The sequence below is a fragment of the Sciurus vulgaris genome (genome assembly GCF_902686455.1).
Source record: "Sciurus vulgaris genome assembly, chromosome: 1".
In the NCBI taxonomy this organism is placed as follows: Eukaryota; Metazoa; Chordata; class Mammalia; order Rodentia; family Sciuridae; genus Sciurus; species Sciurus vulgaris.
The window spans coordinates 111,288,124-111,309,865 of NC_136461.1; the positions used below are offsets into that span (position 1 = coordinate 111,288,124).

The 21,742-nt window shown below is 40.8% G+C and overlaps 3 protein-coding genes across 3 annotated transcripts; 1 reads left to right on the forward strand and 2 right to left on the reverse strand.

Annotated features, from left to right (window-relative positions):
• Positions 1-19,055: 19,055 nt before the first annotated feature.
• LOC306642339 (histone H2B type 2-E) lies at positions 19,056-19,544 on the reverse strand. Its single transcript, XM_079108015.1, has one exon. The coding sequence runs from the start codon at positions 19,497-19,499 to the stop codon at positions 19,119-19,121; it is 381 nt and encodes a 126-aa protein (XP_078964141.1). The 5' UTR covers positions 19,500-19,544; the 3' UTR covers positions 19,056-19,118.
• A 270-nt stretch (positions 19,545-19,814) lies between these two features.
• Positions 19,815-20,235, forward strand: LOC306642322 (histone H2A type 2-C). Its single transcript, XM_079108000.1, has one exon. It carries the CDS (start codon positions 19,835-19,837, stop codon positions 20,222-20,224), a length of 390 nt encoding a protein of 129 aa, XP_078964126.1. The 5' UTR covers positions 19,815-19,834; the 3' UTR covers positions 20,225-20,235.
• A 139-nt stretch (positions 20,236-20,374) lies between these two features.
• Positions 20,375-20,813, reverse strand: H2AC21 (H2A clustered histone 21). Its single transcript, XM_079107984.1, has one exon. The coding sequence runs from the start codon at positions 20,772-20,774 to the stop codon at positions 20,382-20,384; it is 393 nt and encodes a 130-aa protein (XP_078964110.1). The 5' UTR covers positions 20,775-20,813; the 3' UTR covers positions 20,375-20,381.
• Positions 20,814-21,742: the final 929 nt, after the last annotated feature.

Consider the following 21,742-nt stretch of genomic DNA (forward strand, 5'->3'; position numbering starts at 1 on the left):
TAATGATGTTTGATTCATTGTTATTTTTTCTTCCTCCCACCCCTCCCACCCCCCATTATGTGTCATCATCCACTTATCAGCGAGATCATTCGTCCTTTGATTTTTTGAGATTGACTTATCTCACTTAGCATGATATTCTCCAATTTCATCCATTTGCCTGCAAATGCCATAATTTTATTCTTTATAGCTGAGCAATATTCCATTGTTTTGTGTGTGTGTGTGTGTGTGTGTGTGTGTGTGTATACTGTGATATATATATATATATATATATATATATATATATATATCACAGTTTCTTTATCCATTCATCAATTGAAGGACATCTAGGTTGGTTCCACAGTCTAGCTATTGTGAATTGAGCAGCTATGAACATTGACGTGGCTGTATCTCTGTAGTATGCTGATTTTAAGTCCTTTGGGTATAGGCTGAGGAGTGGGATAGCTGGGTCAAATGGTGGTTCCATTCCAAGTTTTCTAAGGAATCTCCACACTGCTTTCCAGAGTAGCTGCACTAATTTGCAGCCCCACCAGCAATGTACGAGTGTACCTTTTTCCCCACATCCTCGCCAACACCTATTGTTGCTTGTATTCTTGATAATCGCCATTCTAATTGGGGTGAGATGGAATCTTAGTGTAGTTTTGATTTGCATTTCTCTTATTACTAAAGATGGTGAACATTTTTTCATATGTTTGTTGATTGCTTGTAGATCTTCTTCTGTGAAGTGTCTGTTCATATCCTTAGCCCATTTGTTGATTGGGTTATTTATAATAGGTTTTGATGAGACACAGTTAACAGCCCAATCTGATGAGAAAGGAAAATTATTAAATTTCTAAAAGAAAATTTTTACTTCAAGAAAATAATTATGATGGATTTACAGATATGGAAGGCTGTCCTCTTGCTGATGTTTTCATTGAATTTAGAGAAAATGTGATCTGACAACAAGGACAATGCCAAATGGTACATTACTGATTTTTGTAGAGCTTTTGGGAGAACTGGAAGAAAACTTCAATTTTTATACAGTTTGTTACAACTTCAGATTAATTTTTTTAAGTTATACAAATTGATACTATTTGCTTACAATTGCCTATAACAACTTAATATAAGTTGAAGTAAATTATAGTCAGGTCACCTAGAAGATTGCTTTTTTAAAAAAATTTTTTGTTACAGTATTATTAATCTGAATTCCTTATATGTATTCCTGGCTATATTTTACTTGATGCCTTTTAAAGGTATAGAGTAAAATAAACACATTCACTCTGGGAAATGTGGATTCAGCAGACTTAGGTGAATATTGGTTTTCCCTTTGGTATCTAAATAAAATTTTATCCATCTATCAGGGGGAAAAAAAAGATCCCAATGCTACTAGGCCAAATAATGACACAGGCAATTCTAGCTAGGAATGAACCAGAGGTAAAGGAAGGAACTGATGTCTCTGGTTCAGCATCCTGCAAAATCACGCAGTGCTGTTTTCCTGGCCTAGGTATAATTGTGGGCAGCAACATGGATGGTAGGCCTGGGCTTCAATGGCCTCCATAACCCAGGCCACTCTCTGAGAGCTAGATCCTAGTGGTATGGCTCCTTGCTTTTGTCCACAGCATGAGAAGACATCTTAAGAAACAGATGAATTCTGTGTAGATATTTGAGAAGTTAGCCAGCCCAAAACCCTCTAAGTTCAAGTTACCAGGCAGCATTGAACCAATGGAAGTCTGTATGTGTCCCTCTCCCCTACCCTGATGGCAACTGCACACCCCAGAAGCTGTAAGGACAAGAAAGCTAAGGGAGAGTTAATTCAGGAAAGAAATCCTGCACCAAGTGAATGGCAGTCAAGGACTAATCCTGTTCAACTAGGGCAGTGAGACAGGACTTTGCAGATCATGTACCATACACTATTCTTAACCCTCTCGATCACTGTTTATTTGTATAAAGCCAGTGTTTCTCCTTTGTCTCAACACAGTTAATAGGTAAAAAGCATTGTAAAATTGACAAGACTTCACAGAGGGGAGTAGAAACAATCAAAAATATTTTTGAAAACTTTTTGCCCTTTAAAGGAGTGTGAAAACAAAGGAAGTAGAGCCTGTGGCCAACTCCTTAGAGGATGTCCCCAGTTTTCAGTCCTTAGTCTTGCAGGGATTTTCAGAACAGGCTCTGTCATAGGCTGAATTATACACCCACCTACTCACCCTTCCATCATTTGTACCTTGAGGCTCCAATCCCAGTACCTCAAAATATGACTATAGTTGGAGATAGGGCCTTTAAAGAAATGATTACATTTAAATGTGGCCATTAGGGTAGGCCCAACACAGACTGACTTGTGTCTTTATAGGAAGAAAGGATTAGAACACAAAGGGGTATGTGAGGTGACCATCTGCAAGCCAAGGAGAGAGGCTAAGAAGAAACCAAACCTCCCTATACACTGTGATTTTGGACTTGTAGCCTCCAGAATAGGGAGAAAATAAATTTCTGTTATTTAAGCCACCTAGCCTGTGGTTTTGTTATGGTAACCTGCTATGGCTTGGATATCATTTGAGATGTGTCTCCCAAAATTTCATGGACCGGAAGTTGTGTCCTCCAAAGGTTCATATTGGACCCAGTATGGACATGTTGAGAGAGGGTGGAGCCTAGTATAGGATAATTAGTTTGTTAGTTATCCTCTCAGTGAGCTGGTTATTATAAGAGTGAGGCCACCCCACACAAATTAGCCCTTCTGCATGTGGTTGATTCCTTTCTGTTTCTCCACAATATTATGACACAGCCAGGATACCAGCACCAGGATGTTTGGGTCCTCCAACCACCAGAATTGTTAATCAAATAAAAATCTTTATAAAGTACCCAACCCCAGGTATTTTGTTATAGCAACAGAAAATGAATGAGCATATAACCCTAACTAATATAGCCCCCATGGTCTCTTTCTAGAGCCTCATTGTCTAAAGGCTTAGACTCAATGAATGGTGGATCTTTGGGACCTGTACTCAATTATAGGCAAAAGCAGCAATGACTTAGAGCTGTGTGGGGATAGCATCTCATTCAATGAAATTTGCTTTCAAAGGTGCGGCCCAAAGTTCTCAGAGGGTGAGTAACTTTCCAGTGTGTTAGAGCCATTAGTGGCTAAGCAGACCCCTGAACATTCCATGTCAGGGCCTTTCCACCCCAAGGATCACTCACTCTGAACCGAAACTAAAGCAGATTTAAAAGCAATATGCACAAATGCATTCTGTCATGTACAACAAATTAGAACAAATTTAAATTTTTTTTTAAAAAGCAAGATGCCAATCAAACTACTAAAGATATCCAAGACCCCCCCTGTGGTTCTGGGTTTTGAGGACAGCCTGTACATGTCATGGCTAAGACAGTTCAAAGGTCCCTAACTTAGTGGCAAGAAATATGCCTTGCCTTTACCCTCCTCACTTTTCTGGCTACTGCTGCCCTCTCTGCTGTGACAGTTGAGTGCTCACTCAGGAGAATCAAACATCACAGGGTCTATAAGGAGCATGATGAAAGAAGTCAGAGAGGGAGGAGCACTGGGTAGTCCCAAGCCTATCCTCTCTTGGCTGGGAGGAGACGATGGAGCCCTCATGCTTAATTTTTTTGGCTTCCTGTCAAAGGTGAGCCTTTGAGGACAGGGCCTTTGTCGCATGTTCTTTCTTCCGTGTGTTATGCTGCATAACACAGGCTCTGGGCTTTGGCCATGAAAGAGTTCCACAGGTTCTCCGTTTGGCTTCACAGGAAGAGGAAACAACAAGGCAGTGTAGGTAACTGCATGTACACTCTCACTTCTGAGGAAGTGCGGCTTAACAGACCCATTCCCTCTCACCCAGCCTGGGGCCAGGCCTTGTCAGGACACTACTGGCTTTACCTATCAGCAGCCATCTTGGGGATTTACCCCACAGTGCCAGGGCAACTGAATCTAGTTCTCACTAGGGTCTGGGAGGAATTCACCAGTGCCTTTCATTGGCAGTTTAATGACAGCACTGAATAGCTTTCTGGTAATAGGACAAAGATGACATTCCTACTACTGTTCTTTGAGGGCCAAACTTACTAATAAGAAAACTTTTGGAATGTTTTTATTGGTTTGAGAATCTAGGGCAAAGTATTACCCAATCTTTTTAATGTCAAAAAAAGTTTGGATAAAAGTTCAAACATTTCAGGTACATAAGGAGTTTCCTACTCTCAGAATAGTCTTAAAATCAAGCAAAAAGCAATGCACAGCCTCTTGAAAATTTTCATGCTATTAGGCCTGCTTCCAGAAAATCTGCCATAGAATTGGTATTAATTGAATTGTAAGCTGGGTCTTTTGATAGAGCTGATGGTGGCCTCAGCTAAGATAGTGGTAGTAGTAGACAAATGAAGTGATGGATGTGAAGGAAATACAGAAGATAGATTTAATAAGATTTGATGATTTAGGCATTTGGAGAAGATGAGAGGAAGGAGCTTATGACCTTAGCAGCTAGGAGATAATGGTAGATTTTATGAAGGTAGGGAATGTAGGGAAAAGAGATTGCTTTTTAAAATCAAGAAAGTGAATAAAGAGCTGGATGCTGTGGCACACACCTGTAATCCCAGGGGCTTGGGAGGCTGACACAGGAGGATTCCAAGTTCAAAGCCAGCCTCAGCAATTTAGCAAGGTCCTAAGCAATTTAGTGAGACCCTGTCTCTAAATAAAATATAAAAAGGGGCTGGTAATGTGGCTCAGTGGTTAAGTACCCCTGGAGTCAATTCCTGGTACCACTTCTCTCCCCACAAAAGATGCATAAAGGCTCTATTGACATTGAAATTGAGGTTCTTATCTAGGTGAACAACCCCTGGAAGTTAGGAATATTAATTTATTAAATAAGAAGACTCAGCTGGAGATATTTGTGGGCAAGCCCTCAATAGATAGATAAGAATAACAGAAGGCAAGGAATTGGATGAGATCTACCCCCAAGTTTCAGAGAAAAGAAAAGGACTGAAGCTGACACCCTGGGCAAGCAGGAATATTGATGGGAGATGAGAGATGAGAATGCCAAGAATCAGAAAGGATAACTGGAAAGGAATGAGGACCACCAGGAGAGAGTATGTTCCCAAGGAGGCAAAGGGCCATGTTGTGTATTGAAATTCACAAGTAACAATAACATGTTTGTTTTGTTTTGTTTTGTTTGGTACCCAGAGATTGAACCCAGGGGCACTTAACCACTGAGCATTCCTAGCACTTTTTCATTTTGAGACAGGGTCTCACCAAGTTGTTGACACTGGCCTTAAACCTGTGATCCTCCTGCCTCAGCCTCCCAAGTTGCTGGGATTACAGGTGTGCACTGCCATACCCAACTTTATTTATGTATGTATGTACTGGGGATTGAACCCAGGACCCCATGCATGCTAGACCTACCACTGAGCTACATCCTCAGTCCTGATGATGCTTTGAATCTTTTCTCTTTTAATCACCATGATAACCGGACAGAATAGGCAGATGTTTTATAATCCTCATTTTGTAAACTAGGAAGCTTTTGAGTATTTTTGTCCAAGTTCCCACAACTATTAAGTGATAGGGCTAGGGATTCTATATGTAGTGCAGGACTCCAAAGTTCATATGTTTAAGCAGAAAACAGCAAGTGAAGAGCTCATATTGGAAGCTCAGAAGTGAAGTGACAACTCAGGTTTAAGGGCTTCCAGCTTCAAGTGACATTTCTCTATCCACTTACCCATTCCCTACCTGACTCCACTACACTTTTTGTCACTCCCCTGCTTTAAAATCTTTCCATGCTCTTTATCCTGTATCTTCATGATGAAATTCATACCCACACATTATAATACTGAAAAGCAGAAACTAAGGACAAGGTTGCAAGTTTGGTTGGAGTCCTAACTCAGCCTTTTACTACCTGCATGACTTTGATAGATGCTTCATTTCACCAGGCCTCAGGTCCTCATCTGTGAAATGGAGATAATGGTATCTGCTTGCTGGTGTTATATGAGCCATTCAAAGAAACAATGCCCATAAAGTGACAAGCACAGTATCTGATCCAAAGTGAACAGTAGGAAAAAAATTAAACACTATTAGTAACTATTCAGAAAAATTAAGACAAAATTATAAAAGTAAATCTTACCACCCCTAAATTGTAGACGTCCCCTGGTTTTTAATTCAGTGTTCATGAGCTATTCCCCTAGCTGCACAAGTTTCTGGCCCTACCTAATGTCTGCAATTCTCAACTATGCCTTGGCAAAAAATTTTTCTGTCCAGACACCTTCCTCTCCTTCAGACACCTACTCTAGTCGTCAGGATTCAGCCTGTGAAGCTTTCCTCGCATGCCCCACTGCACCCCCCACCCCTCAATACCACTCTGATTCCTTCTCAGGCCAACAGACAGCATCCTCAGTTCTAACAAGCGTATCCTCTCCCCTGTTTTAATGGCTTCTCCCAGAATTAACTTATCCTTCCAGGTAGATGCTGAGTTTTTTTAAGGTGAATATTTTGCCTTGTTCATCTCAGTAGATCAGCATCCTGACAGTGCCTAGAACATACTAGTCAGGAAAAACCTGATGAGGGACCTAATTCCACTAGCCTCTGAATGTCACTCAAAAGAACATAATCCCCCAAGCCCTTCCCTGCTCTCCAGAATTTATAGACCAGAAGCAAGTCTGGCCTGTACTCTGGAAGGAACTTCCTCCAGGTTCGCCCAACAGGAAAGCAGATAGTTACCCTGAGCTGTATCCCTTGTCCACAGATGATTAAAGCTCATCATTAACCTGCATGTGGGGCCTTAGCTGAGGGCAGAGTTGCCCACTAGCAACCTTTAATCGGATAAGTGCTTGAAGGGAGAAGATGCTTTGGGAAGAGAGTGCACATTTTTTGGTAGACTAAATAATGGACACCTCCCAACCCCCAGAAGAGATGCATGCCCCAGTCTTTGGAATTTGTGAATGTACATTATACAGTAAAGGAACTTTGCAGATGTGAATAAATCCTTGAGATGGGAAGCTTATTCTGTATATCAGAATAGACCCTAAATGTAATCACAAAGTTTTTATCAGAAAAAGACAAGAGGATCAATGAAGGAGAAGGTGCTGCAATGACAGAAACAGAGATTGGAATGATGTATACAGGAGCCAAAACCTGCCAGCAGTTTCTAGAAAACAAAGAGTCAAGGAATATACTCTCTCCCTGGACCTTCCAGGAGGAACCAGTCCTTCAGGCACTGGGTTTAACCCTGTAAAACTCACTTTGGGCTTCTAACCTCCAAAATTAAAAGATAATAAATTTGAGTTGTTTTGGTTTTTGTTTTATTTTTGTTTTTTGTTTTTCATTTTTTTCTCCCTACCACTGAGGATTTAACCCAGGGGCACTTACCACTGAGCTACATCCCCAGGCCTTTTTATTTTTTATTTTGAAACAGGTCTCACTAAGTTGCTGAAGCTGGCCCCAAACTTGCAATCCATCCTACCTCAGCCTCCTGAATCACTGGGATTATATGTGTACACCATCATGCCAAGCAAATGTGTTGTTTTCAATCACTAAGTTTGTGGTAATCTACTAAAGCAACAGCAGAAAACTAATATGCCATTATTATACTCACAAGAAAATAGTTCTTTTTATGGGGGGGGGTTGTTTTAAATGTGGTCAGAAACAGAGTGTACTTGGAAGGTAGGAGGGAGAGGGGAGAGAGGTGGCAGCAGAGGAGAAAAAAAAAAAAAAAGAACAGTAATAGGAGACTCAGGGTCCACAATAATCCTTTCCTGGACAGACTGAATCCTTCATGGACCTGCCCAGCCTCCCTAACTGGCTCAGTCCAAAATGGCCCAAGGCATCTCCAATCTTTGCAAATGAGACTGAACTCTCCTAGACAATTGTTGACCTCCCCAAACCATGAACTTCCAATGGACTCTTGAGTTCATCCTGGGCAGGAAAGCCAACAGATTGGCTTCAATGTGGGTTTGCAGGAGCAGTGGCAACCGCTTTGTGCTCTTGAGGAAAGTTCATACCCAGACTTCCATAAGGATGTGATGTTAGTTTCCTAGGACTGCTGTTAACAAATTACCACAAATTTGTCAGCTTAAAAAAATATTGACTCATTCTTTTACAATTTTGAAGACCAGAAATCTGAAATCAAGTTACCATGCTCCCTCCAAAGGCTTTAGGGGATAATCCTCCCTTACCTCTTTCAGTTCCTGTTGACTCCTTGGTTTGTGGCACATGAACTCCAATGTCTGCCTCCATCTTCAGACTAACTTCTTCCCTGTGTCTCTGTGGGTCCAAATTCCTTCTCCTTTCTCTTATAAAAATATCAGGCATTGAATTTAAAGCCCACCCTTAGTCCCAGATGATTTTATCTCAAAACCCTTACTAATCACATCTGCAATGACCCTAGTTCAAAATGAAAAAGAAAAAAAAAAAAGGAGAAAATGTCAGGGAACACAGTACAGAAAAGATTTTCAGTAGGTGGGTCACATGATATGAGTTCTGTATGAACAAGGGTGACCTAGGGTAGAGGGTACAAAGGACATCAGAAAGAAGCAGCACCCAAGGCAGGAGGCCAAGTCTCAGGTCTCAGGGACAAAGATGAGGGCACTAAGGAGAACAAGGGAACCAGTCACAGCAACAGGCAAGAGGGAAACTAGATTTTATTGTGTATGGAAGCTCACTTTGAACCTGGAGTGGGGGAAGGGCAGAAAGTGGTTGTTGATGCAAAAAATAATCAAAGATGGCTCTGGTCCTCCCTGCCTGTGTACTACCTTCACCGGAACAAGGAAATCTGGGAGGAGGAGCTGCTGAAAAGATGACTTCAGACCACACTGCGTCAGAACTGGCAAATAACAAGTGGTACTATCTTTCAGGCAGCTGGGGGTGGGACTCTAGATCAGCTGGCTTTTCACCTGCCCAGAGGAGCTAGAAGGAGCTCTTGAGGTCCTTGGGAAGAGCTTCCGAAGAGGTGGCCCCAAAGACAGGTTTCTGAGGAACATCTGCACCATGTAGGAATCTGATGGGGACAGAAAAGTAGAAAAGAAAAGAATTTTATCCTGAAATCAGAAAAAATATTTTAAAAAGGAAATTAATTAGACCAGATGATCTATTTTCCAGCACCAATGGTATTCTATGGTTCTATATGGCAAATATATTGATAGATCCTCAGATTATTTCTAATTTGAAAATATTAGGCTAATAATTCTAGTAAAAGTCAGGAGCTTCACAGTGTATCAGAGACTACCATGTTATTTAAACTACATAAATATCAGTTTCTTCCTTTGTAAAATGGGGATGATATTTACCTTTGGAGAGTTGCTCAGAAGCAATGTGCTGTACTGGAAGGAAATTTCCAAGTTATCTGACATGTTTGAACCTCAATATTCTCAACTGTAAAATAAGAATCATAACATTGACTTTTCCGAGTTTGCTCTGAGGATGTGAAATGTTTATAGCACTTGGCACACTGAAGGCTTTCAGTGCCTAGGGATTTTTTTCTTTTTACTCCTTCATTTAAAGTTAGTTTAAATCACCAAAAAGTGTCTGACTTAAGCCCAAATAATCCTTTTTGTTCCTGAAATAGAAAGAATTCTAAGAGGGCCCTTTTGTGATTGCTGACCCAGGGGATCCTTTGGCCCCTGGAAGCCCCTTCCCTTCCTTTGTGTAGAAGCAGAACCAGGGCTTCACATCCAATAAATAATAATAATAATAATAAATAAAAAGAGAGAGCAGAAGAAGAAGAAAGAAGATGAAGATGATAGCTGGCACAATGGGGGTGCATGCCTGTAATCCCAGTGACTCTGGAGACTGAGGCAGGAAGATCAGTAGTTCAAGTCTAGCCTCAACAACAACTTAATGAGCTCCTGTCTCAAAAAAAAAAATTAAAAGTACTGAGGATATAGTACAGTGGTAAAGCATCCCTGGGTTCAATACCAAAAGATAAGATAAAATAAAATAAATATATACATATATATATGAATGTCAAAGTTGAGCTAGTAAAAAGACACACCCTGACAGGTTATCCTCAGTGATTTAGATAATTGAAACAACAGGGATATGTGTTGCAGGCCTTTAGAAGCAAATATTCATGTTTAACCTGCCTGCAGAGAGGAGCAGCCTGTACAACAGAGGGTCTCAAGTCTATAACCACAAGGAATCTGCCAGCAATCTGAATGAACTGCTTCAGTTGACAAATCAATCTCAGTCCTATGAAAAACTCCCAACTATGCCTTGCCCAGACCAACAGAAGCTATGGGATAATAAATTAGTATTGTCAACTGGGCACAGTGGCACCACCTATAATCTCAATGACTTAGGAGGCTGAAACAGGATTCCAAGTTTGAGACCAGCCTGGGCAACTTAGTGAGACCCTGCCTCAAAATTAAAAATAAAAAAGAACTAGGGATATAACTCAGTGGTAAGGTGACCTCGGGTTCAATATCCAGTACCACCAAAAAAAAAAAAAAAAAAAAAAAAACCATATTAATATAATTTTATATATAAATATATATAAATGAATATTGTCTTAATCCACTAAATTTGTGGTAAATTTTTACACAAACTAATAGAAAAGTAATATAGCTCTTTTGCCTCCATTCAAACCATGGCTTTTTAATATCTTCTTTCTTCCTGCAGTCTCTATTCTTGTCTGAGACCTAATTATGAGTCACATTGGCCTCCCCACTGGTATCTAGTTTCCTATGTTCTCCTTCTTCAACTAATCTGCACATCTCATCTCAGTCAGACTAACCTTCTCAAAATATTGCCCTTGACTTGCTCAAGAACATATACTAACTCTCCTAGGGTTGGTTTATCAACTCGAATCTCTACTACCTGGTTTCACATTCCTCAGTGACCCAGTCCTTAGAGCCTGTCTGTCTCTCCTGGCCTGTCTAATGACCAAACCTGTCACATAGGCCTCATTAGTGAAGTTGACTACTTAAGAAAATCACTGAGAATTTCTTCTTCAGAGTAGTAACTCATGACTTTAAGTGATTTTTTTTTTTTTTTTTTTTTTAAAGTAGGACCAGGAATAATGATGTCCCAATGCCAGACCTATGGATCAGACCATAAACCCCAGGGACTTGGGGAGTTTTTGTTGTTGTTATTGTTACCCTTAGTTTAAGTTGATTGCTGTTTGCATTGTTGAAGTTTTTAAAGCTGTTTTTCAGAATTAACTAAAATGTATTGAGGGTCTACTAGGTGCTAGACACTAGGATAGATACTAAGAAGTACATTATTTTCATGAATGATATCCTTGCAGCACTAGGGTTTTTTATTTTATTTTATTATTTGGGGGGTGTGGTGTACCAGGGATTGAACTCAGGGGTACCCAACCACTGAGCCACACCCCCATCCCTATTTTGTATTTTCATTTAGAGACAGGGTCTCACTGAGTTCCTTAGTGCCTCGTTAAGTTGCTGAGGCTGGCTTTGAATTCATGACCCTCCTCTCCTGTCTCAGCCTCCCAAGCCTCTGGGATTACAGGTGTGTGCCACCGTGCCCAGCTATTTTTTGTGATGCTGGGGATTGAACCCAGTGCCTGTGCGTGCGAGGCAAGTGCTCTACCAGCTGAGCTATATCCCCAACCCTATTTTATTCTTTAAGTGATCATTAATCCCATTGCCCACATAACCTTTACTGACTTTTTTGTTTGTCTGTTTGTTTGTTACTGGGAATGAACCCAAGGGTACTTAACCACTGAGCCACATCCCTAGCCCTTTTTATTTTTTTTACTTTAAGACAAGATCTTGCTAAGTTGTTCAGTGCCTTGATAAATTGCTGAAGCTGGCTTTGAATTTGCAATCCCCCTGCCTTAGCCCCTGAGCCTCTGGGATTACAGTCTCGTGCCCAGTTGCTAACAATATTTTTTAAAAAGTGCACATCGATTGTAAATTCAAAGATTACTGAAAGATAGAAGGAGAAAAAGTAAAAATCTCCCTGTGGCCCAACAAAATTCTTCTATTTTAAGAGTAGCTACTATTATTAGTTTTGGTATGTAGAATTCCAAGAAAATGTTTTATTAATACCATCCACACCAGTACACACACATTCTTTTTTTATACACCAAAAGGAACCCTACCACTTTATTGCCCTCTTCTAATGGATATATAAATAATTTCTAGATGTTGACTTTTAAAAATAATACTTCTTTCTATTTATTGAAGTATTCTACCTAATACATGCAGAAGCATACAATATCATCTGAGCAAAGAATATCATTTTGCAATCTCTAATAGATTAACAGATCTAAGCATTGAGAATCAACAGCTCCTGTTATCACAAAAGGAAAAGCAACCAGACATTCAGTGTCTCCTAACAGTGGGGAAACTCCTGCATCAGCCTCCTGAGTTGCTGGGATTACAGGTGTAGTGTCACTGTGCCCAGTTGAAAATGTATTTTTAAAATGTATTCATATATATATATATATATATATATATATATATATATATATATATATATAAAACCACCTATGAAGGAGTCTTACCATGAGGTGAAAAAGTGAACTTAATCCAATCAAACCTCTAACCACAAATTTACAGGAAATTCAGAGAACAGAGATACACAGATCAGGATAAACTACGTTATGGGGAAGCAATCAGCAAAATCCAGGTTGAGAAAATGCTGGAAAACAACCCAGTTTCTTCAAAAAAACTACAAGGAAAAAAAAAAGAGAGAGAGAGAGAGAGAGAGATGGATGGGAAATATTAAAGAGAGTTAAAGACAGTATCAATCAATCATAGTACATAGATCTTTTTTGGATTCAGAATCCAAGTGTTTTTTTAAAGATATGACATTTAAACTGTAAGTCCTTACGAACTTCAATGTATGAAATAATCTAAAAAAAAATAAAATAAAATTTCCTTTGCCTCAGGAAAAAAAATATGATACATAGATTGACATTGAAATTTTGAAAGCTAACTGGATATAGCTATCCAGTTCACTAGAGTGAATTAAGGAATTACTATTGTTTTAGTTGTGATTTAGTACAATGATGCTTTTAGAGATACAAAAGGAAACATTTATAGGTGAAACAATAATGATGTTTGAGATTTTATTCAAAATGTTACAGGATGGTTGAGTTACTAATTGTTGAAACTAGATAATGAATATAATGACCTCTGTTTGTATATATGTTTGAATTTCAGCTTTACCGCTGAGACATCTCCAGCCCTCCTATTTTTTCAATTTTGAGATAGTGTCTTACTAAGTTTCTGAGGGTCTCACCAAGTTGCTGAGGTTGGCCTTGAACTTGGAATCCTCCTGCATCGGCCTCCTGAGTTGCTGGAATTACAGGTGTAGTGTCACTGTGCCTAGCTGAAAATGTATTTTTAAAATGTATTCTTTTTTTTTTTTTTTTTTTCCTTATCTGAACTTTAGGGTAATTTATTACAAAACAGAGGCTCCCTGATATGTGTGGTTTTTTTTTTTTTTTCTTTTTTTTTTTTTGGTTAGTCTTTTTTTTTTTTTTTTAACAGACTGCATTTCAACTCATTGTATACAAATGGGATACAACTTTTCATTTCTATGGTTGCACACAATGTAGATACACACCTTCATGTAATCATACATGTATATAGGGTAATAATGTCTATAAAATATATTCTTTTAAAATAAAGCTGTTATTTAACATTCCTGAACAAGTATCTTAGAGTTCTTCACTTAAGGGATTTTGTTTTTAATTTATATATAAAAAAGGAATTTTGATTGTTATTGCTAAATTACCCACAAAAAAATTTACATTAAATTTTTCTACTGAACCAGTCTAGTTCCCTAATCCTATCCAACACTGAGTAAAATTTTACATTTGGCCAATTTGATCATGAATTTCACATTTTCTTTCAGAATCTTATGGTATCCCTCACAGCAAAATATTGGACTGGGGATATAGCTCAAAGGTAAAGTGCCCCTGGGTTCAATCCCCAGTACCAAAAAAAAAGTGGGGGGTTGTCCCCTAACATCTCATCATGTTTCCTCCTATCAGACAGTGTGTCCTTTCCAGCCCATCACAGTCCCTGCTTTACTCTGGTTTCTGAAGTTCCTTCTATCTCCTGAGCACTCTTTTTCACTACCTTACTGGCCTTCTCAGGACTCATCCTTAAAGTTCCTTCCTTGAGGAGACCTTCCTGCTTCCACCAATGTTAAGAGCACACTTAGTTCTATCTTAATACTTGTCACAGTTTCTTATACTCATGAGCTTAGTATTTGTCTCCCCTTTTAGCCACTAAAAAAAGTTTATGAAGGCAGAAGCCACTCTGTTCTGTTCAACTTTGTATCTTCACTACCCAGCAGATTGCCTACCTTCTAACAGACACTCAAGAAATTTTTTTTTGTTTTATGCGGTACTGGGTATTGAACCCAGGGGCACTTAACCACTGAGCCACATCCTCAGTCCCCCCCCACCACCTTTTTTTTTTTTTTTTTTGGTATTTTATTTAGAGAAAGGGTCCCACTGAGTTGCTTAGGGCCTGGATAAGTTGCTGAGTTTGGCTTTGAACTCAACATCCTCCTGCCTCAGCTTCCTGAGCCACTGGGAATACAGGCATGTCCCCCCAAGTCTGACTCCTTTTTATATTTTTATCTTGAGACAAGGTCCCTCTAAGTTACCCAGCCTGACCCCACACTTGTTATTGTCCTTCCTCAGCCTCCCAAATCTCTGCGATTACAGGGACGCACCATAGTGCCTAGCTTTTTTTAAAGGAAAACCCTCCCCAACACCACCACCACCACACCCTCCTTAACCCCATCCCACAGAGGAATTGAATCCAAGTGCAATTATATCATTGAAATAAATTCCCAGCCTTTTAAAACTTTTTTCTTTTATTTTAAGACAGCGTCTAGCTAAATTACCCAGCCTGGCCTCAAATATGATCCTTTGGCCTCAGTTTCCCTAGTAGCTGGAACTAAAGATGCACACCACCACATCTGGCTAAATTATTGAGTGAAGCAATGAATTAATGATACCATACCTGACAATGCTTCAGAGTCTAAGAGGAATTGGCCCTAGAGTGACTTTCTTATAGAACTTAATAATATTAACAAGTACTTAAAAGACATAAAAGTAGGTCCAGATTTCTAATCATAAATATTAAATCAACAATTAATCCTACTCTCCCTAGTCACAAGAGCAGACTCTCAGTTAAGGATCAGACAGAGCTGCCCCTTTGGTCTACTCCTGTGCCAGAATTACTGAAGAGCCATATGTCCCTCTTAAAGGCACAGGACTTCGCAAATCAAATGGTGAACCCAAATATGATAAGAGAATTTTTTTTTCTTTTGAAAGCCAAGCTGAGGCATGAAAAAGGCCACTGGAGTTTTGTGAAGGTGGTGGGGAGGAGTAATGAGATCAGATCTGTTCTATAGATTACTCTCACAGCAGGATGTTGGATGGAAGATAGCAGTTTTGAGCCTAGGAAAATGAAGGTGAAATCTTACCATTTCCCAGCTGAATAGAAAAGGTATGTGTATATGTCTCATCCCTAGCATCTGAGTGCCTTCTCAACCAAGGGAGGAAAGTTTATTAGGTTCCTCTGCAGAACCACAAAGTAGGAGTACATTTAAAATTGCAGGAAGGACTAAAAATAACCCACTGTCCATCAACAGATGAATGAATTAACAATTATAGCATAATCATACAATGGAATATTACCCAGGCCCCCCCCAAAAAGAGTACTGATATGTGCAAAAATATGAATAAATCTAAAAATAATTACGTTAAAGAAGCCAGTTACAAAGAATATATGCTGTATGGAACTACTTATACAAATTCTAGAAAATGCAAACTAATGACATAAAGCAAATCAGTGGTCATCTAGGACAGGGATGTGGACAAAGGAATGGGGCAATTAGGAAACTGAAGGGTGATGATATGTTCATATTTTTGATGTGATGATGTTTATGTAGGTACCTTTATGTGTCAAAATTTAGCAAACTATGTGAAATATGTGCAGTTTATCATATGCCAATGATACCTCAGTATAGTTTTGTTTTATTTTTTGATAGAGAAATGACATAAGAGATGGCATTTGAGCTAGACTCTGGAAAATTTGCTCTTGACTTAAAACTCTGGCAGAACCAGAGGAATAGGCAGTTCAGTACATAATTGGGAAAGAAACAAATGGGTATAGAGGAAGAAAATAGACCATGTTGACTAGAGCAGAAAACCTATACAGCAGAGCAGTAGGAGATAAATCTGTAAAAGAAGGAAGAGGCAGATTATTGGAGGGCTTGATCATTAAGCTTTTAAAAAGTGTGTTGGATTGTAGTTCCACCTCTTGCTGAATGATACTGGACAAGTCACTTAACCTTTCTGAGACTCAGTTTACTTTATCTGCAAAATAAAGATGATAATAATGGGACCTATCTTAAAAGTTGGCTGTGCAGATTAAATGAGACAATGAATCTAAGCCAGTTGGCAGAGGACTAGGTAAATGATTAAGTGCTCAATAAGTGGAAGCTATTATTAGAACAATTATTATTATTAACCCTACAAGCAAACATTTAAAGATGTCTGAGAACAAAGTGCTCAAAAAGTTTCATTACAAGAACTAATCTCACCATTATTGATCACTTGGCCTCCAGAAATAAAATACCAAGTTCTCTCACCACTTCCTCCTTCCTTGCTCTGTAACTTCCTTATTAGTGAGCATCATTCCCAGAAGGAGCCCCAAACTAGCAACTAAAGGTCTCTCATGCTAGTCGAAGGATCACAACTGAGGAGTCCCCCACTGCCACCCACACACTGTGTGGATAAGCTAAACTAAGTTGAGCTATGATCTCTGGGAAGGAGAATCAGAGTCCTCCAATACTACTTTCAAGGTCAGCTACCACCACCCCAGATTTATATCCAGGGTGCATTCTGAAGAGAATAGAGCAGGTGATGTTTCTTTTCATTTTAAAGCATAGATATGTCCCCAAAAAATCCAGGGAGGTATCCAGGTTTTGAGTAGCCCTACTTCCTCAAGTCCCTTAAAGAACTAAACAGGGATCTTATTCTCTGAAGAATTTATGAGGAAAGACCTCTCTCTATCTCAGTTTCATTATCTATAAAATGGAAGGCATAAAGGTACTTCATGAGGTTCTTTCTGAAGATTAAATGAGCCAATAGGTATAAAGGGCCTATGGAACACTACCTGGCACATTGCATGTGTTTAATATGTGTTAGCTACACTTTTATTAAAGGACTTTATTTCTTCCATCTATTTGTAATGCTTCTTATTTAAGGTCATATATTTCTTAGTCATTAAGCATTAACAGTGAACTTGTAATAGACTATTTCAACCCCAGTATACACCTAGAGTAGAAGTTTGACTGATGGCTTATAAATATTCATCCTCCAGGTCAGAGACACCCAGCTTGTCCCAGACCCAACCACAAGTGGTAGTATCTGTTAATTTCATTTATTGAAAAAATAAATTGCAGACAAAGCCTTTAGATTAATTGGTAACTTTATTAATAACTGTAGCATCTACATACATTTGAAAACACAAGTAGGAAACATGCCATATATTCAGTCTGTGTTAATGACTGGAGCTCCTTTGGATTCATGAAATCCCTGCAATCAACTCCAGAAGCTCTTAGCCAAGAATCAGATTTGAGTAAATGATCAGACCTTAGTGTCTTCATTCACAAAATCAAGGTTGGACAGAAAGGCTAAATATTCTGTAATTCCACAAAATAAAACTAAAAAGCAATTGTCCTCACATAGGAGGATACAATAGTAGTGTTAGTTACATGAGTAGTGACCCAATCACGTAGCTTTCTCTCAACCTCATCTATAAGAAAGATATTAATTTTGTTGTCCCACCTATCTTGAAAAGTCTTCTGAAAAGCAAATGAGGTGGCAACTGTAAATTAAAACCTCACTCAGAGGGGAACAGAAAATCCGGATTGGGGAAATGCAGGGGTAGGGGTAGGGGATGAAAAAGAAGGCTCTTTACAATGACCAATGTTCTGATTTCAATGAAAATCCAAATGGTTACACTAAATTGTCAAGCATAAAGGCAGAACCTATGGCCACCTCTTTCACAAAAAGAGAATCTTAATATGGCCCCCCTCCCAGTTGTTGCAGTGATTAAGGACAGATTTGGGAAAGGAGCAAAAGTATTTCCATTTTCATCCTGTCTTTACTCATGTCTAATGGAAAAGAACAGCGCCCATCCACCCACAGAAGGGGTGAGGTAGAAAAATTAATCTAATAAATATTAATTCAGTAAGTAGTATTTGTCCTCTATGTGCCAGGCACTGATTGGCACTTCAGACATAGTGGGAAATCAGACCAAACAAAGCCTGTCAAGGAGTAAGGAGAATGATCATAAACGAGAGCAATTGAACCAATTTCAGACAGCTCGTGAGGAGGAAGACAAAACAGCCAAGCAGGAAAAAGATGAGCAAATTCCTGAGTATTTGGCTTGGAAAGGTATATTCGAGGTGACTTTTGAGCCCAGATCTAAATTACCAGTGCCTTGCACTGACCTGGAAGCACGTCATTCCAAGAACAGATCAGTAAATTAGCAAAAATTGATCCACAAATCCAAAAAGAGGGATTTCAAACCCCAAGGGGGAGTGGTAACTGAAGTCTACAAATTCCGCTGCAGCGCGAAATTTTAAATATTCATGTCGCCCAATCAGGAAAAGGTTAGGGTTCGGCTCCGCAGGCTCCACCCTAAGTACACAAAACCGCTGGCATACACAGGACACACGGCGGGGTCGAACTGGTGTCTGGACACACAAGCTGCTGCTAGGCTTCAATCATACGGAGCTGTCGCGAGTGTTCGCTGGAGTCTGGTTTGTGTCCTGGGCTACTCTTAAAAACAATGGCTGAAGGAATCATTTTGTTTTAGGACAATAAACATACCCAACAAAGCCGCCAGAACAACGGTCTGGGTGCGGAGAAAGGAGATTCCCAGTATCTCAGTTTAGTAAGATTGACTGAGAGAGCTAAGCAGCGTACTAGGAGTAATGACGCGCTTCAGACTCAAAAGCAAATCGTCACGCACCGGGAACCTCAAAAAGGTTACAAAAGCTTAAAAACCACTTGTGCCATCTCCTAGAACCTGTAGAATAACTTACTCTGAGAAGTAACTACGATAATGCAAGTGAACAAAGCTCTTTTCTGGTGATTAGATGGGTGGCTCTTAAAAGAGCCTTTGGAGAAAAGCGGCAGGAGAGCGCCAAGTCCGGGCAGGACTCATTTGGAGCTGGTGTACTTGGTGACCGCCTTGGTGCCCTCAGACACTGCGTGCTTGGCCAACTCGCCCGGCAGCAGCAGGCGCACTGCCGTCTGGATCTCCCGAGAAGTGATGGTGGAACGCTTGTTGTAATGCGCCAGGCGGGATGCTTCGCCAGCAATGCGCTCAAAGATGTCGTTGACGAAGGAGTTCATGATGCCCATGGCCTTGGACGAGATGCCGGTGTCAGGGTGGACCTGCTTCAACACCTTGTACACGTAGATGGAGTAACTCTCCTTGCGGCTGCGCTTTCGTTTTTTGCCATCTTTCTTCTGGGCTTTGGTAACAGCTTTCTTGGAGCCCTTCTTGGGAGCCGGAGCGGACTTAGCCGGTTCAGGCATGGCAAAACACAATACCAACAAGGCTTAGTAAAGGAAAGAATTAAGTGGATGGGCGGGCCTGATCCTTTTATAACCACCTTATGCAAATTAAGGCTCAAAAAGTCCTTCATTTTCATTGGTCCATGTAGGGACCTTGCGTTTTCGGCAAAACCTACGTAACAATAACGACTCTGGATTTCATTGGCCATTTCTGGAGCCAAATTAGGACCAATGAAAACCTCGCTCCTGACCCCACCCCTAGGAAAGCTTATAAAGGCTTTCTTCTTGGTGCTCTCTCAATCTTGTTTTGTTGAGAAATTCTACGATTTTGCTGTTTTTAAACGTATTTTTTAGTCATGTCTGGTCGCGGAAAGCAGGGAGGTAAGGCCCGCGCTAAGGCTAAGTCCCGCTCATCCCGGGCGGGCCTCCAATTCCCGGTGGGGCGCGTACACCGTCTGCTGCGCAAAGGCAACTACGCCGAGCGGGTGGGGGCCGGCGCGCCAGTCTACATGGCGGCGGTGCTCGAGTATCTGACGGCCGAAATCCTGGAGCTGGCCGGCAATGCGGCCCGTGACAACAAGAAAACACGCATCATCCCCCGTCACCTCCAGCTGGCCATCCGCAACGACGAGGAGCTGAACAAGCTGTTGGGCAAAGTCACCATCGCCCAGGGTGGCGTTCTGCCCAATATCCAGGCCGTTCTATTACCAAAGAAAACTGAAAGCCACAAAGCCAAAAGCAAATAAATCCTGACAAACTAAAACCAAAGACCAAAGGCTCTTTTTAGAGCCACCCAAGTTTTCAAAAAAAGAGCTAATGCGCTACTTGTGATCAGCCCTTCATTTGACACTTTGGTGGCTCTTAAAAGAGCCTTTTGGGTGAGGGAGTGGTATCAAGATCTAGTTACTTGTTCTTGCCAGGCTTGTGACTCTCCGTTTTCTTAGGCAATAAGACAGCCTGGATATTAGGCAAAACACCGCCCTGAGCAATGGTGACACCTCCGAGTAACTTGTTGAGCTCTTCGTCATTTCTCACGGCTAGCTGCAAATGGCGAGGGATAATGCGAGTCTTCTTGTTGTCACGCGCCGCATTGCCCGCCAGCTCCAGTATTTCCGCAGTTAGGTATTCGAGGACTGCCGCCAGGTACACTGGAGCGCCGGCCCCCACCCGCTCCGCGTAGTTGCCTTTGCGCAGCAGGCGGTGAACCCGCCCCACCGGGAACTGAAGGCCGGCGCGGGACGAGCGCGACTTGGCCTTGGCTCGAGCTTTGCCTCCTTGCTTTCCGCGTCCTGACATTACGGCTAAAAACGCAGTTACAGCTTCTTTTTCAAGGAGAAGGATGAGGAAAGGATAACCAATTTGATGTAATTTATAAGAGCTATCGGGAGGGGTGAAGTGAAGTAGTTTGATTGGCTACAAAGGGAGCCGGCTCAAACAGCCAATAGGAAAGCAGAAAACAGACTTCTGGTTTGCAACAAGGAAATGACGGATTTTGTAAGTACCTACCAATCGCTGAGAGCCACATTAAGTCCCCTTATTTGCATACCAGGATTTTTAAAGAGAAGGGTTTCAAACAAAAACCATTCTTTTATTAGAGTGTCAATTTGTCGGGTTGTTGTTCCTTGTTTAGAGTAGGGAAATCCCAAAAAGGAACCTAAATAATGCAGAAGCCCTCAAGTAGACGGATAATTACTCCACTATGGAATTCCGCAGTTATCCCCTTGAACTGTAAACTACCGTCCACTTCTCACCCTTTGTCTCGTCACAGCCAGACTCCCTTAAAGAATTAACTACCAAGGCTGTGTCCTTCCTTTGCCCTCAGTTTGGCGGGTGGCTTCGCCCCGCCCCCACATCCCTGCGCTTTTGGAATGGTTTGACCAAGGGCTAGAATGCTATCCTTCTCTTGACCTCCAGGAGGCATCCGTAACACTTCGAAACTTGGTCGCTTGGTTTTTAAAATGTCGCCCTTCGTTTTTCTTACCTTGTTTCTGTTCCTCTGCCTATCCCTACGTCTGCGAGTGACTGTCTCCCTACCCCCAACTATTCATTTTTCCGGACTGACTTGCCCACTTTCGGTGCTTTCAAAGAGTATCCAGATTGGTTTCAGGAGCTCAGACCCTGATACCTAACAGCTTAGATACCTCAACCTGATTGTCCCAAGCAAGCACCAGAACCGGAACTCATGCAAACAACCCTCACCCTTTTTGTCCTCTTTCCCTGAATTACACCAACGAAATTCTGGGGACTGAGACAGAAAGACCATC

What these genes read in the sequence shown, in the direction of transcription:
- LOC306642339 (XM_079108015.1), bottom strand. Translation starts at nt 19,499, where the DNA reads ATGCCTGAACCGGCTAAGTCCGCTCCGGCTCCCAAGAAGGGCTCCAAG.
- LOC306642322 (XM_079108000.1), top strand. Translation starts at nt 19,835, where the DNA reads ATGTCTGGTCGCGGAAAGCAGGGAGGTAAGGCCCGCGCTAAGGCTAAG.
- H2AC21 (XM_079107984.1), bottom strand. Translation starts at nt 20,774, where the DNA reads ATGTCAGGACGCGGAAAGCAAGGAGGCAAAGCTCGAGCCAAGGCCAAG.